General features: G+C 36.7%; 2 protein-coding genes across 4 annotated transcripts; one reads left to right on the top strand and one right to left on the bottom strand.

The window, feature by feature from the left end:
- The first annotated feature begins 146 nt into the window (after positions 1 to 146).
- LOC104110388 (protein SHORT-ROOT) lies at positions 147 to 10636 on the top strand. 2 transcript variants are annotated; one of them, XM_009619872.4, is made up of 2 exons: positions 147 to 2312; positions 10507 to 10636. In XM_009619872.4, exon 1 carries the CDS (start codon positions 662 to 664, stop codon positions 2204 to 2206), a length of 1545 nt encoding a protein of 514 aa, XP_009618167.1. In that variant the 5' UTR covers positions 147 to 661; the 3' UTR covers positions 2207 to 2312; positions 10507 to 10636. The 2 variants fall into 2 exon arrangements, with proteins under 2 accessions (XP_009618167.1, XP_018631193.1); XM_018775677.3 differs by lacking the exon at positions 10507 to 10636 and adding an exon at positions 3849 to 6106.
- Positions 5024 to 10725, bottom strand: LOC104110387 (uncharacterized). Of its 2 annotated transcripts, none has more exons than XM_009619868.4 (3): positions 10585 to 10725; positions 8848 to 9428; positions 5024 to 6152 (listed from the first exon to the last, which is right to left on the bottom strand). In XM_009619868.4, exons 2-3 carry the CDS (start codon positions 9397 to 9399, stop codon positions 5301 to 5303), a joined length of 1404 nt encoding a protein of 467 aa, XP_009618163.1. In that variant the 5' UTR covers positions 9400 to 9428; positions 10585 to 10725; the 3' UTR covers positions 5024 to 5300. The 2 variants fall into 2 exon arrangements, with proteins under 2 accessions (XP_009618163.1, XP_009618164.1); XM_009619869.4 differs by having other exon boundaries at positions 8848 to 9347.
- Positions 10726 to 15144: the final 4419 nt, after the last annotated feature.

The raw sequence follows: 15144 nt of genomic DNA, 5'->3' as shown, positions 1-15144 counted from the left end.
CAGCTTTTTTAATGTCTCTTTCTTTTTCTCTTTTCCCCTCAAAACCCCATTTGTCACGCCTGCTCCCACTCACTTATACTCCTCCCTCTTCTCTTCTCTTCTCTTTTCAAAAAATGTGTATTTCAAAAATACGAAAAGCTAATCTACTAAGCTGTTTCTTGGGGTCTCGACTTTATATAATCTTTTCTACCTTTTTGTATTTCTTTATTATACCACTATCTATATCTTTTGTCAGACAATATTTTCTATATCTAAATACACACCAACCAGTCCCAATATGGCTAGCTCCATGTTTTAACGGGGAAAAAATTGCAACTATTTTCAGTCATTTGAAAGAATGACTAAGAAACAATAGAAACCAAATCCACCTCACATCTCCATTTCATTCTTATTCCATTCTTATCATAATAATATCTCGACTGCCTCAATAAAAAGAAAAAGCGAAGTGAAAGTTTTACTTGGATATATATTCTTCTCTCTTTTTATTCTATGCCCACTCTTCTCCCCTTTCTCTTTCTTTAATTATGTATATCCTCTAGCTAAAACCACCAACTCCACTTTGATCTTTTACTTTGAACCATCCAACAGAATCACTTGAAAAAAAGGTATTATTCTTGAACATTTCATTCTTTAACTTTGATGTGGGTCGGCCGTTGGTTAAATGGATACTTTGTTTAGATTAGTTAGTCTTCAACAACAACAACAACAATCTGATCAATCCTTTAACTCCAGTAGAACCTCAAGCAGCTCTCGATCTTCTAATAAACAAAATACCTACACTACTTACAATTACCCTTCTCATCATAATCAAGAAGACGAAGAATGCTTCAACTTTTTCATGGATGAAGATGACTTCTCTTCTAATTCCTCTTCTAAACACAACAACTACCCTCCTCCTTATCATTACCAACACCACCACCAACAACAACAATTTTCCAACACTCCTACACCGACAACCACTAGCAGTACTCCCACACAATCTCATCAGTACTATGATCAGTTCTCCCCAGCACGTGACTTAAACCTCGAATTCGGTTCTTCGTTTTCTGGCAAGTGGGCAACGGACATCCTTCTAGAAACTTCCCGAGCCATTGCTGATAAGAACAGCACACGTGTCCAGAAGCTGATGTGGATGTTGAATGAGCTAAGTTCTCCCTATGGTGACACCGAGCAAAAATTGGCTTCTTATTTTTTGCAGGCCTTGTTTAGTCGAATGACGGATTCTGGCGAACGTTGTTATAGAACTTTGGTGTCTGCTTCTGATAAAACATGTTCGTTCGAGTCAACGAGGAAATTGGTTTTGAAATTCCAGGAAGTTAGCCCGTGGACAACTTTTGGTCACGTTGCGTCCAATGGTGCAATTATGGAAGCGTTCGAAGGTGAAAGTAAGTTGCATATAATTGATATTAGCAACACGTATTGTACTCAATGGCCAACTTTGCTTGAAGCTCTTGCTACTCGTACTGATGAAACTCCTCATCTCCGACTCACCACCGTGGTCGTAGGTGGCGCCACCGGAGGAACGGCGGCTGTGCAAAAAGTTATGAAAGAGATCGGGAGCAGAATGGAAAAATTTGCTAGGCTTATGGGTGTGCCATTTAAGTTTAATGTCATACATCATATGGGAAACTTATCTGAATTGGATGTTGGTGCGTTAGATATTAAAGAAGATGAAGCGCTAGCTATTAATTGTATCGGCGCGTTACATTCGGTTTCACCAGCTGGAAATCGGAGGGATTATTTGATATCATTGTTTAGGAGATTACAGCCTAGGATTGTGACTATTGTGGAAGAAGAAGCTGATCTTGATGTTGGAGTTGATGGTTTTGATTTCGTTAAGGGTTTTCAAGAATGTTTGAGATGGATTAGGGTTTATTTTGAATCATTAGACGACAGTTTCCCTAAGACAAGTAACGAACGTTTGATGCTAGAGAGACAAGCAGGACGGTCTATTGTTGATTTACTGGCTTGCCCTCCATCAGAGTCAATGGAGAGGCGGGAAACAGGGGCAAAATGGTCACATCGTTTGCATGCAGGAGGGTTTAGTCCGGTTTTATATAGTGATGAAGTTTGTGATGATGTGAGGGCTTTGTTGAGGAGGTATAAAGAAGGGTGGTCAATGACACAGTGCGGCGGAGATTCCGCCGGAATATTCCTGTCGTGGAAGGAACAGCCGGTGGTGTGGGCCAGTGCATGGAAGCCTTAGATCAACAATGGGTGGTGTTGGGTGGTGAGTCGCCATCTTAGATAGCTCTCTATTGCTCTCTCACTTTTGTTAGTGGATTTGTTTGGAGTGGATGGAATCAAGAAAGGTACCTTTGTCTCTCTTTTTTCTTTTTTGAATTTTAAATGATGAATAGAATTTTTGAGCTTTAATTAGTAGTAACATACTAATTCTCTCGGATGATGATTAACCTTTTGTTAACATTGGTGATTGATTTCGGCATTCAAGCAAAGAAAATTTGGTTTTTCAATTGATTTTAAGTTATATGTACTGGTAGTGTATAATCTTATTTTTAGTCTATCAGGTTAATTAAGTTAGCTGTAATAACAACATGTAATTATTTACAACAAATGTGATCTGGTAATCCAGAAAATAAAGTAGATAACATATTATGCTAAATTATACTGATAATCCATAACTTAATTCCTTTCGCATGCTGTTGATTACAATAATATCTATCAGCGCGGGTTAACCTGTAAGTTTTAATCCCTTCGGTGTGAAGTTGGTTGGTATTAATACAAACCAAATTATGTCTTTCTTGCTAATACATCCATTAGTTATATGACTACCAAAATGTCAATATTGTTAAGAATAACGCATAAATACTCCATTAGTTGCATTCTGTTGTCTTTATGGTTAAGTAGGAGAACAAAAAGACAAATAGCTAATGCATCAAGTACACATGATCTTCATGAAACTCAGTAGCTTCTTAAAGTGCTTTAATTTGTCTAAGTGTTTGGTCTCAATTTGTGTATTGATGGAGTAGGTATTAGGTGCCAAAGGATGATATAAGCATGGATTTGTGATCTTTAAAGTAAGAAGTAATTGAGATAAAAACAAAAATTGATTATAAGATTGTAACAAGGGGTCGTTATCTTGGGTTGGGACCATAGAATCTTAGGACGGCTATTGAGTTTAGGGTTATGCTTGGGAATCTAACAAAAGGTGTTTAGTTTTTAGTGTTATATATATAATGGTCTAATATATAAGTGGCCTGCACGCTGTATAGATATGGTCTATTTCATATTCTATTCCTATTCATCTTTCCTTTTTTCTCCATACTTTTTTGGTGAGAATGAAGTTGCTTTAGGCTACGTGATGGCCCCTCTCCCACACCAATAAACCATAAATTAAACTTGGCCTCTGAAGTGGATGACTACTTTTTGGCCCACTAAAAGGAAGCAAGAGAAAAAGAAACATTCAGTAATAGTAGTGGGAAGTGGGAACTTCTTTTTAGGGGTGTTTTTTCACATCTCTCTTACTCTTTTGATGAGACCTGCCCCCTCCACGTTAACATTCTCACTACCTTTTCACCTTTGATTTTTCATTTTTATTTTTTCATTTGATGTTGGTTTTATTAAATTCGAATCTCACCGATAAATATAGCTAAAACAACTCCAAAACATTAGGATAACCCATCAAAGTTTGAGTTTGAAATCTCTTATTAAGGATGAAAAAGTATTTACCATCTCACTAAACTTTTATTGGTCTTTTTCCCTTTTTAAAATTGCGTAAGATCTCGTCTTCTTCAACGTGGGCCTTTTCTTCATCTACGATTATTGGCCAAAATGAATTCACTATATATTATTTTGTCTACGTTTTCCTTATTTGCTTCTCTTTATAGCATAAAGGAACCCTGGTTTTGTATGTTATGGTGATCGAAAATTGACCAAGACTTTGTTGTGATGACCAAAATAGCGCAAGTTGGCGACCACCCAAATAAAGGTATGATCACTGTCACCTATATATTGGAAAAAGAAATAAAGTTTTGTTGGATGGTTTGCGTCTATTAAGCGTCTGATGACCGCCACTCTTTATATTATTCTCTTGTTTATATGATATCATTATGTAACAAGGTTATCAGAGTGTGAAAGTGATTTATTACCCTAAAATGGATATTTAATCAAATAACTAATTCAATAGAGAGAGCGACTGCGCAACTACAAATGCAAATATTCCACTCCGAAGAATAAAATTCAAGGAATATTTTGTCTTTTACGATGTTGCTTTTCGTTGAGGGCACCATTTTCTTGGAGACGAGAAATAGAATGGCTTGAGGAAATCTTCTAAGGGATATATTTATCTATCTCCGCCCCTATAGCTTCATCCATTTGCTTCCCTACTAAATTGCTAATTCGTCCAATCACTAACAAAAGACTTTACAAACAAAAGAACGATGAAAATAGAAAAAAGATTGACCAACTATCTCGCATACCAACATTGGAATTCTACGTCAAATAGAGAAACATTTATAGTGATTTTGTTTAAGTCGTTGCGATAGTTACTTGATTGTTATCACTAACTCACACAAATGATACTAGAAGTTAACTTTCAGCTTTGACTTCTAATTTCTACTAGCATGCTACTGCAAGCGTTAAATAATAATCTGCTATTCTTTTCAATATTTGCAATGTGCATTTTAATATTTTTGGACCTTCTTATTTCTTAAGGCTACCGCATATCACAAGTGTTATGGACCACAAAAACATGATTTCCTATTAAAAATGGAGATGAATGATGTCTCGCATTAGTTGTGACATGGAATTCATTAGATATATAAGAAAATAAAAAGTTGTCGCCTCGTAAAATTGTTTTAATGGATAAATCCGTCATACTCATCGGATCAAAGCAGAATCTTCCATAAGCGTAAATGGGCATTGTTGGAGCTTTACAATGTTTCCTTCTTGTGTTCAACTATTAACTGGTAATATAGCACTTCCAGTAATAAAATTCAGATAAATTTTAATAAAGTTAATTTATACAGTCGAGACATAAACTAAATTGGCATAGAGAATTCCATTGCGGCCCAAACAGGAAGTCCAACCTGGTTTCACTCAACAACAGTAATTCTAGCTCAAAAGCTTACAGTATTACGATACACATGCCTAGGATGGAAATTAGGCATAGCAGTTCAAAGTTCAAACTCTAAAAATTTACACCTATCGTTATTGAGCATAGAACTGGTTAATTTTTTAATTGTAAAGAATAATACTAGAACAATAAACTAATGGAAAAATTATTTGAAAAAGAAAAAAATGGAGAACATATTGTACAAATGGTTCCCTGTATCTCCTACTCATTTTTTCCCCTGCCACTTATAAGGAAGTCTCCATCTTTTATGCCAATAAACAGACACTCTGGACCATAAGGGGAAACCAAAATTGTACTCAAGAGGATGGTCTACAGGCCCTGCTACTCTTAAAGGTAGCCACACATACCTTGAATCCCTTAAATCAGCTGGATTCCACCTATCTGCCATAAAAATAAAGGAACCAGGTAGCTCAGGCAAAGGAAGCACAAATGTGCTCTGAGCAAAAAATGTTGTGTGTCTAAAAACTTTGTTGCCGCCGATGCATGGATTTCCAATAGTCTCCCACGGCCCCATCATCGATTCAGCTGCATGAGCTAGGGCCTCATTTGGAGCCCAACCAGTGCAACCTGATGTGATCATATAGTAGGTCCCGTCGTGCTTGAACAAAGCAGGGGCTTCCCTGTGTTGTCCGACAAGAACCCTTCTCATGGCTTGGGTCACGTCTATGTATTCTTCGTTAAGTGGACCGATATGAAGCTCACTGTTGTCCTCCGAGGAGTAGACGAGATATGCTATACCATCCTCATCTTTGAAGAGTGTCATGTCCCTGCTATCATATCCGTGGGGCCGTTTACTGTACAGATAATCAAAGGGACCAGTGGGGAAGTCGCTAGTGGCGACACCAGCTGAAGCTTTCGTGTAGTTTGTGTCATCAATATGCATCCACATTACGTATTTACCTGTCTTCTCATTGTAAATTACTTTTGGTCTCTCCAATACATTTAATTTGTACAAATCATGTGTCTCATCATTTTCTTCCGCTGCCAAAACAATGCCTTCATTTTTCCACATCCACAAATCTTTTGATGAATAGCAACCAACACCAATTACGTCAACCTGAAAGGAAGAAAACATTGAGATGAAAAGCTGATAAGTTAAAAGCTAAAAAGAAAACATTAACAATGTAGGAATTTAATCAAGAGAACCAAAACTATCAAAGCTTTAATTGAAAGCTAACAAGCACTCAAGACCTTCATTAGCCTTCGATGGAGTCTGAAGAGAGAACTTAGGGAGATAACCTTTCCTCACAAACAATAACTTCAATAATCTGAGGTTCAACACAAATAATTAACTACTCCGTATTTATAGCCAAGGTTAAGTCTAAGAATGGACCCATTAGGAAATAACAAGTTTTCGGCCTTGAAGATACAACTTTTTTTTATAACTGTGGTGTCCGGAGCAGCTTGCGCTCACCTCGACTAATTCCACGGGGTACCAGCTACCTGTCACCAGCATAGGAGCCGGGTAACTTTGTCCATCAAGGCTTGGACAAACAGGAAAAAATAACCTAGTGTATTTTGCCTCCACATGGATCCTTGAAAATACAACTTAATAAAATGTGTTGCTGGAAGGGGATGTGCGGTCGAACATCAGTACACCTTACAGGTTCTTCTGACTGTCAAACTTTAAATAATTGTTGTGTGCGTGTGTGCGCGGCCAAAACCCGTGATGTACCCGGTCACACTTAGCTCAAGGAGAACTCCAGAGAGTTTAAATGTATGGGCGGAGGCCAGATGACCCCATATGCAGTCGCCCTTCTCTGTGACTTCAGAATTCCTCTGTGATAGTCTTGAACTCTCTCCCAAATTGGCTTGACGCAAACCAAAGTGGCTTGACGCAAAGGGTCTTCTTCCCTCCATAAACGACCATCTTTATAGCATCTTTTGACTAAAATATTAGTAGCATCCTTGAGCTTCTTGGCTTAGGCTCCTGTGATGGGTCCACTAGGCATGGTCAACACTTTTGGAGGCATTGTTCCTCCCACTTCACTATCAGGTATCGACTATGCTAGACGGCTTAACAATTCTACTAATTAGCAGTCCAAATTTGTTTTGTGCTAGGCTTGATGCTATCTCAATCCACTCAAAAAGAGCTATGGGGGCAACAATCCTACTAATTCATATTCATCCTTTAGAACGGTGGGAGGTCATAGCACAGGATATAGGCTATTTCCATTTGTTTTTTCTTGTAGCCTCAGTTCAATCTTGACAAAATCCAACCAGGAGTTCATAATCTAGTCTAGAATAACAGAAAAGAATCTTGGCATGCCCGTACCAAAATGAATGCAATACCACTTGGCTATTCTCTATTTTTGTATGGTAGAAAGGGGGAGAAGTGGAAAGGAGAAGAAGGACTCAGAAAAATTTATTCAATTCAAGCAACAATTTAGCACCAAGTTGTACAAAACAATTAATAGCAAATCAATTCCCTAACACAGGCAAGCTCCAAAACTTTTTAAAGAGCCGGATATATCTAGGAAACAAAGATAGTTGTTTAAATCTGTTGAATCTGCCTGTGAACAGGGAACAGAACAATCTTGCACTTAGAAATTCAGAAGATTAAAACCCGATAAGTCATATTTTTCCCTGATGATTTCTATCTGTTTGTGGCTCTGAAAATGTAAATGACGATATTCTAGATGTGTCAACCTCTTCATATTCAATCGCTACACTCATTCTTCTTCCTTATTTACTTTGTACTAAGAATTTTGGCTGCTTAATGGGATTTCAAAAGATGATGTTGCTGTTTTAAAAGACGCCTCAAAGAGCTTACAAAGCTATCAGTCCCCTGAAACTTAGAAGGTAAAAACATGTTAGCTAGCCTGAAATTCGACAAGCTCTCCTTGGTGCCTTTCCATCCACAAGTGAGACTAACTAAAATGGTTTTGGGAATAGTTTGCATATATGAAGAATACAAAAGAACCAAAAGATGAAAATCTTGCCCTAAAAGGTATGCTTCCTGTGTTACAATAGCCCAGAGCATAAAGCACACACAGCTTCTTGTTAACAGCACATCAGTATGCAATGATATTCTCTATGGTGGAATCTTTCTTTATTAATTTTTTTTTGAAAAAAGAGTTGAAACCCAGTAATGGAATACAATGAGAAAGGGGCAAAAGATGCTTGTTATGTTCAAAGCATGCCAATCCCATCATTAACTAATAGGAAGGGTGAGAGGACCACAGGTCGAGCATAATAAGGTTTCAGAAGTAAATTACTACGTTTTCTAGTTAGAAAGATCAAGAGCAACACAAGGCCACATTTCCTTCTATTGAAAAGGAAAGTATAGCAGAGATAGAAGGTCGCTTTCCTTTACATTTTCAGCATTTTTGATTCAAGTATGAATTTTCTATTTATACTTGGGAGCTAATTTCCACAATCTTCCTGATCTACCCTGGATCACATTGAAAGCAGTCTTTTCTCTTACAGCTAAGCACAAATATATAATCACCAATCAACTAATGGGAACAAAAGAAAGGAGATATAAACCAGATATAGTTTAGAACTAGAGGCAGAAGGAACTGCAGCGCCTTGTTGAGATGTGCATGCAAGTGGTACAAAAGCATTACCTAGTTCAACGTAGAAAATATACAAGATGCATCCACTAGTTCACATGTATATACACTTCGAGAGAAGAGAAGAGGGGCACAGAACTCTGTATGTTACAAGACGCGGAACAACAGTTTAAATAAAGAGAACACAATAACATAGAAGCTAATCACCTACAAAAATGTATGAAATCCAGAACTTACTCGTGCTGCTCCTTTTTTGTGAGCATGATATGTTGGCCCATCTTTATACTCTCCATACCAATAATACATTTTTGTCCTCTGATCGTACAGAACACCTCCTCCATGAGCTTGTATAGGGTTTCCCTCAGTATCCAACCACATTTTTCCAGGGTAATAATAATAGGTATCATTTTCAGAACTCTTACGAGGATCTATAGCAGTTCTTTGACCAGGAAAAAAAACATTCCTTAGCTGGGAAGACTCATCAAGAAATTCTTCAATCAAGGTGGTTGGCCGCTTAGGCTTCCTTTTGACAGCACGTGGGGATCGCTTCCTTGGTGGTGGAATTTGTATATTTTCCTCCTCAACCTCTTCAAGCTCACGAATGTGTGGGTGCTGGTTTATACGTAAGTGCGTCCCCCCATGGTGTGCATCTTTTTGGCAAATGAAGGAGTATAGATTAAGTAAAAGAAGGCAACCTACTAGGCACCATACAAGAACTGAAAATGAGCATCTGCGTCCTGCATTGCAACGTAAAGTGGTTGGTTTCCTGGATTTGTTCTTGAACCTCATTTTGTTCCTTTTTTATCTTGAGGATAATGCTGCAGTAAAGAAAATCAAACCAATGGAGATCCAGAACTATAGCCACCACCACCACAACAACAACAGTATATTCCCACAATTGGGGTTTGGGGAGGGTAATGTGTACGCAGGCCTTACCCCTAGCTAGTGAAGGTAGAGAGGCCAGAACTATAGCCACAACCACAAAAGAAAATGGATATGCAGAGCATAATAGAGATGATATGTACTCGTGCTTGCATGTATCAACACATATCTATACATATACATCTCTCTCAATAAAGGTGAATATTTCGTAAATAGATGAAATTGTATAACTAGTATGAACATGCATACAAATAACTAAAAATCAAGTTTTCTGAACTTATTACTCTGTCAGAGTTGACTGCTGACAATATGATACATGCATAATCAATTGTTTGAACAGCAATTCAATCTAGTGGATTTCTTGAGCACCAACAAAAGATACAAACAAATGGAACATATTTATCAGTGAGCACGCAACTTGTTAATCGCTAGTTATAGAAAAATTTATTAGACTGTGAGAATTCGATTTTAATCGACTATAATCTGAAAGGATAAGAGCATGGTCCAAGTTGTAAATAAAACATAAGGCCTTAATCCAAATTATCTATAGATTAAGTTGAGACCCATTTTTTGCTATAAGCCAGTGATGAGTAGGCTAATATTCCTATTAAAGTTATTGAGATATAAACTGCACATACAATGTTAGTGTTTTGAATTGTTATCAGTTTCCATCTTTTTCAGATTGTGAGTGCGGAAATTGGCTCAGTTTAAACTCCAACCTCAACTACTGCTGCTACAATGTATTTGTTCACTCTGTATGTCTCAATACCATATAAAAGATTGCAACTTTATCACTACAAAAAAAAAAAAAAAAAATACAAAGATTGTATGTTATGATGCACTTGCTGTCCTCTATTGTCTTGACTATCATTTGACATAGATGTCTAGAGGAATAATTAACAAGTATGATAGTGTAAACGCAAAAGTATCAGCAGAGAAATTAACAAGCTAAATTGATCAGCTCAAGATCCACAAAGAATCACAATTTCTGAGAAGTTTTTTATTTATTCTCAGGAAGGAAGGAGAAGAAAAAGGGCAAAGGGGAAAGTATAATAGTCAAATTCAGCTACCAGTCAAAGCACAGAAGCTTACCAGAAAACAACCTAGTTGAGGATTGAACGAAATCTCTCGACATATGTTTCAACCGTAGCTGCTCGTGTCAGTTGTAATTCAAATAGCAACTCGGCTGAGCAATACTTCAGTTAATCTATCAAGTTTTGTGCATCTGAATTTCCTTAAGATCAACTGCTAGACTAGTTGTTAAAGGTTAATTTGGGCATTTAGTTTTCTGTAAACTCCGGCCCAGATTGCAGGGGGAGATGACAAGGAAAAGGAAAGGTTGAGTAAGTCGAGACTATTGGATCTTGGAATGTAATTAATTATGATGATTATGATAACTTCAGACCAAAGATCCTCCCTTTGGGCTTTGGCCCCCCCAACTCCCACCTTTACTTCTCTTCCCTGTGACTCTCTCTCTAGACTCGAGCACTTTCTCGAAGTGTTACAGTGACGAAAATTCTTAATTCTTGGGTTTCCAATTTTCATGACCTTAGCTGTAGGGATTAAGCATTTAATTATTGCTTCATACATTCAATTATACTTTATGATTAAGTGTACTTGTAGTTGTAGCACCGCTGCCAACACATTTAGGCTCATTACTATATTCTCCGGTTTAGAACTTGAAATTATGTAGTTGACTTAAGCAACACCACATAATCTTTCCTATTTGATTCGATCACAGCTCTCCTTTTTGCGATTTTTCGGAGAGAAAATAACACTTTCAAATAGTAGTATTATGGCCAAATACATATGCATGCACTTAAACTTGTCTCAATTTTTCATTTAGACATTTAAACTAAGTTTATGACTTATCGAACACTCAAACAAGGTTAAAACGGTATCAATTGAGCACATATTTTATAATTCTAGACAATCTATAGTGTGTGAAAGCCACTTACTCTGATGTGGCAAATACAACCAGTGATAAAAAGACACCTCAGCACAAAAAGTCAAAATATTTGGAGCTTGTTCGTGAGTTCCTACAAAGTTTTTTTTGCCTCTAGCTCACCGAGAGCATGACATTTTTATAGCCTATGTTTTAAAGCTGTCAAGTTCTAATTTGAGGGCTAATTAAATTTGAATCCGCATTTGTTGGGTCCCAAATATTATTTGGCGAAGATGATGAAGGCAGATTTGGGTCTCTTAACACATGAAGAAGAAAATGGTTACAGCTCATCCAAAAAATTTCCGTTGAAACTCTATTTTCTCCTACAAGAATATTGATTTTGAAGAAGAAAATGACTGTGAGTATGGAAAACAAGACAACCTGAAAAAAAAAACAGAAACCATATTTTTGTGGCCATTATGCGCCCTAGTTAGGTGAGATATACATGACTTGCCATGTCACCAAGTTGTGATCAATTGGTACAGTTCTAATCTAGTTTTAGTGTTTGATATATCGTAAGCTTAGTTTAGGTGTCTAAATAAAAAGTTGGGACAAGTTTAAGTAGTTGCGTATGTATTTGGACTAGTATTATATAGCTAGCTTTTAGATTTGGCAGGTTCTTGCATAATTACGTTTAATAATGGGAAAATGGCCAAATATACCCCATATATTTTAGTATATTATTCTCATCTACCATCCGTTATACTATCGGGTCACATCTACCCTTACCGTTAGCCAAACTTTTTAAAAATACCCTCCACCTAACGGAAAGCCACCGAATTACCTATTTTTTAAAAACCCATTAATAACCCGTTAAATCTTTTTTATTTAATGCACTTCTTCCTTACAGATTAGTCATCTCCGTCGTAGTCATTTATTGAACTTAAGATGTGAAAGACATAAAATACCGACAAACATATATTCATTTAATATATTGAGTCACGATTCTTTTAATATCTTTATTGTATGTTTATTATATTCTACCTTTTCAATTTTTTTTCTTCTAGCTTTTCTCTTTTTTTTCTCCACCATGCAGAATTGTGCCGAGTATTCACCATGATTTTTTTCCACCATGACATTAATGTTTGTAGCATCTTATTAGGTTGAGCAACGGGTAATTATCGTCAAATCACGCCTTAAGAATCAAAGTTAGATTTCAAGCTATGGTATGTGATACTCGTAATTCTTAGTAACAACTGAACTTATAAGGAACAAAAATTAGAAAATAATTAGAGGAGATTCAATTTAATATCAAGTTAGAGTCTACCAAAATCATCAAGAATGAAAGAAAGTACACCAACAAGTTGAAAAGTAACTTAACAACCTAAGTACACTAACTTCATGCATTAATCAAACACAAATATTGATAAAGTATATATCTGTTGTTACCGACATACAAACTAACTATCAAGTGTGCATTGCATTAGACAAAGGGAAGCCATATTATAACCACAAAAAATACAATCAAAAGTGATAACATGACATCCTAACGCCACCATAAACAACTAAGAACCAAAAATATAAATTCTTATTAATCCTACTTCCACCATTATTCCCGGTCTCTCTCTAAATGAATAAAATGTGTTAAGACGTCTCAGAAATCTAGGTTCCATATTTTTATATGATGGGTTTAACGAGTTATGGGTTAATGAATTTTTTTTTAAATGATTATTTTATTAATCTAGTGGATTCCGTTAGATGGGGGGTATTTTTACCAAGTTTTATTAACGGTAAGGGTAGATATGTCCCGATAGTATAATGGAGGGTAAATGTGAATAATATACCAAAATAGACGGGTATATTTGGCCATTTTCCCTTTAATAATTGCTTGTGAGGCAATACATTTTGGAAAAATTGAGTCGGAAGTGTGACATGCATATCCTAAATTCTTAATGAACCAAGAAAGCATGTGCACTGCAGTCTTTTAAAATTTTAGCATGCTCTTTAATAAAGATAATTAGTAATTTTAATAATTAAATTTAATTTGGGTTACTCTTTATCTATTTTTAAATATCTCACTTAACTAATATTCCTTTAATTGAAACGTTAAATATTGATATGAAAAAAGGAAAAAACGACTTCTTATTTTTAAACATCAAATATTTTAAAATAAATTAAATTTGTTTAGAATATTAATATTTGAAGCCGAAGTAGTATTAATAGACTTATTAAATGCATGATCGTTATTGTTTGAGGTGCTTCGCGTAGAGTATGTAGCCAATGGACAACTGATCGGTGTGGGTCAAAATATTCAAGAAAGGTATTCAACTTATTGAGTATTAATGTTTTCACGAGATCATTTTCAACCTTCATTTTCTCTAGTTTTCTGTGGGCAAATATTGCCTTCACCAGTAGTCAATGAATAGGTGTCTTTACCTAATAGTTATATGTGTGGTTCTTTATTTTCAAGACACGTATTACTGCTACATTATGAGTAAACTTGAATCATTTTCTCAATAATTTTTTATAGCTTAGTCAAGTGCTTTAACAAAAGAACTAATAGTATTACAAGGTAGCCAACCAACATTAGGTGTCCAAGTTTCCCCGGTAGGTTTCTAATTCTCCATTGCAGCGGTAATAACAACGACCCAGTAAAATCTAATAGGATCTATGGAGGGTAGTGTGTACGCATACCTTACCCCTACCTCGGGGAGTAGAGATGCTGTTTCCGAAAGACTCTCGGCTCAAGAAAATGAAAAAAGACAATATCAGTACCACCAACAGATACCATAAGAAAAAATAACAACATCATGAAAACCAGAAAATAGATGCAAAGCAAAAGCGATAGCAGTAAATAGACCAGGCACTATGAAAAACGAAAGAGTAATAAGACACAACAATACCACTAGCTGTCTCAGACAAAAACCCTACTGGACTAGCCTCACAAAGGTACAAGCTAAGTCAAGACTCAACTACCTCCTAACCTACAACCCTAATACTCGACCTCCACAACTTCCTATCAAGGGCCATGTCCTCGGAAATTTGAAGCTTCGCCATGTCCTGCCTGATCACCTCTCCCCAATACTTCTTAGGCCGCCTTCTACCTCTTTTCGTGCCCTCCAAAGCCAGTTGCTCACACCTCCTTACCGGAGCATCTGGGCTTCACCTCTATACGTGCCCGAACCATCTGAGTCTCGCTTCCCGCATCTTGTCATCAATGGGAGCCACACCCACCTTCTCCCGAATATCATCATTCCTAATCTTATCCATCCTAGTGTGCCCGCACATCCACCTCAACATTCTCATATCTGCTACTTTCATCTTCTAGATATGTGAGTTCTTAATAGGCCAACACTCAGCCCCATACATCATGGCTGGTCTAACCACCGCTTTATAAAACTTACCTTTGAGTATCAGTGGCACTCTCTTGTCATACATGATTCCAGATGCTAACCTCCACTTCATCCACCCCACCTCAATACGGTGTGTGACATGCTCGTCGATCTGCCCTCCCCCGGATAACCAACCCAAGGTACTTGAAACAACCTCTACTTGGGAAGTTGGGATGACCTGTGATTCAAGTCTCACATCATGGATGTTTTAAGTTTACACTATATAATAATAATAATAATTAATAAAAGAAATATGTATCATTTAACTACTATCAAGTGATAAAGTATTTGTATGCGTGACATGCCTAATTTATTTTTTTGTATAAACACTAAATGATGTTGATATTTTTTTCTAAAGCTTTTTACCAATCTGCA

This window comes from Nicotiana tomentosiformis, chromosome 2, assembly GCF_000390325.3.
Source record: "Nicotiana tomentosiformis chromosome 2, ASM39032v3, whole genome shotgun sequence".
In the NCBI taxonomy this organism is placed as follows: Eukaryota; Viridiplantae; Streptophyta; class Magnoliopsida; order Solanales; family Solanaceae; genus Nicotiana; species Nicotiana tomentosiformis.
This window is presented reverse-complemented; position numbering and strand designations above follow the sequence as displayed.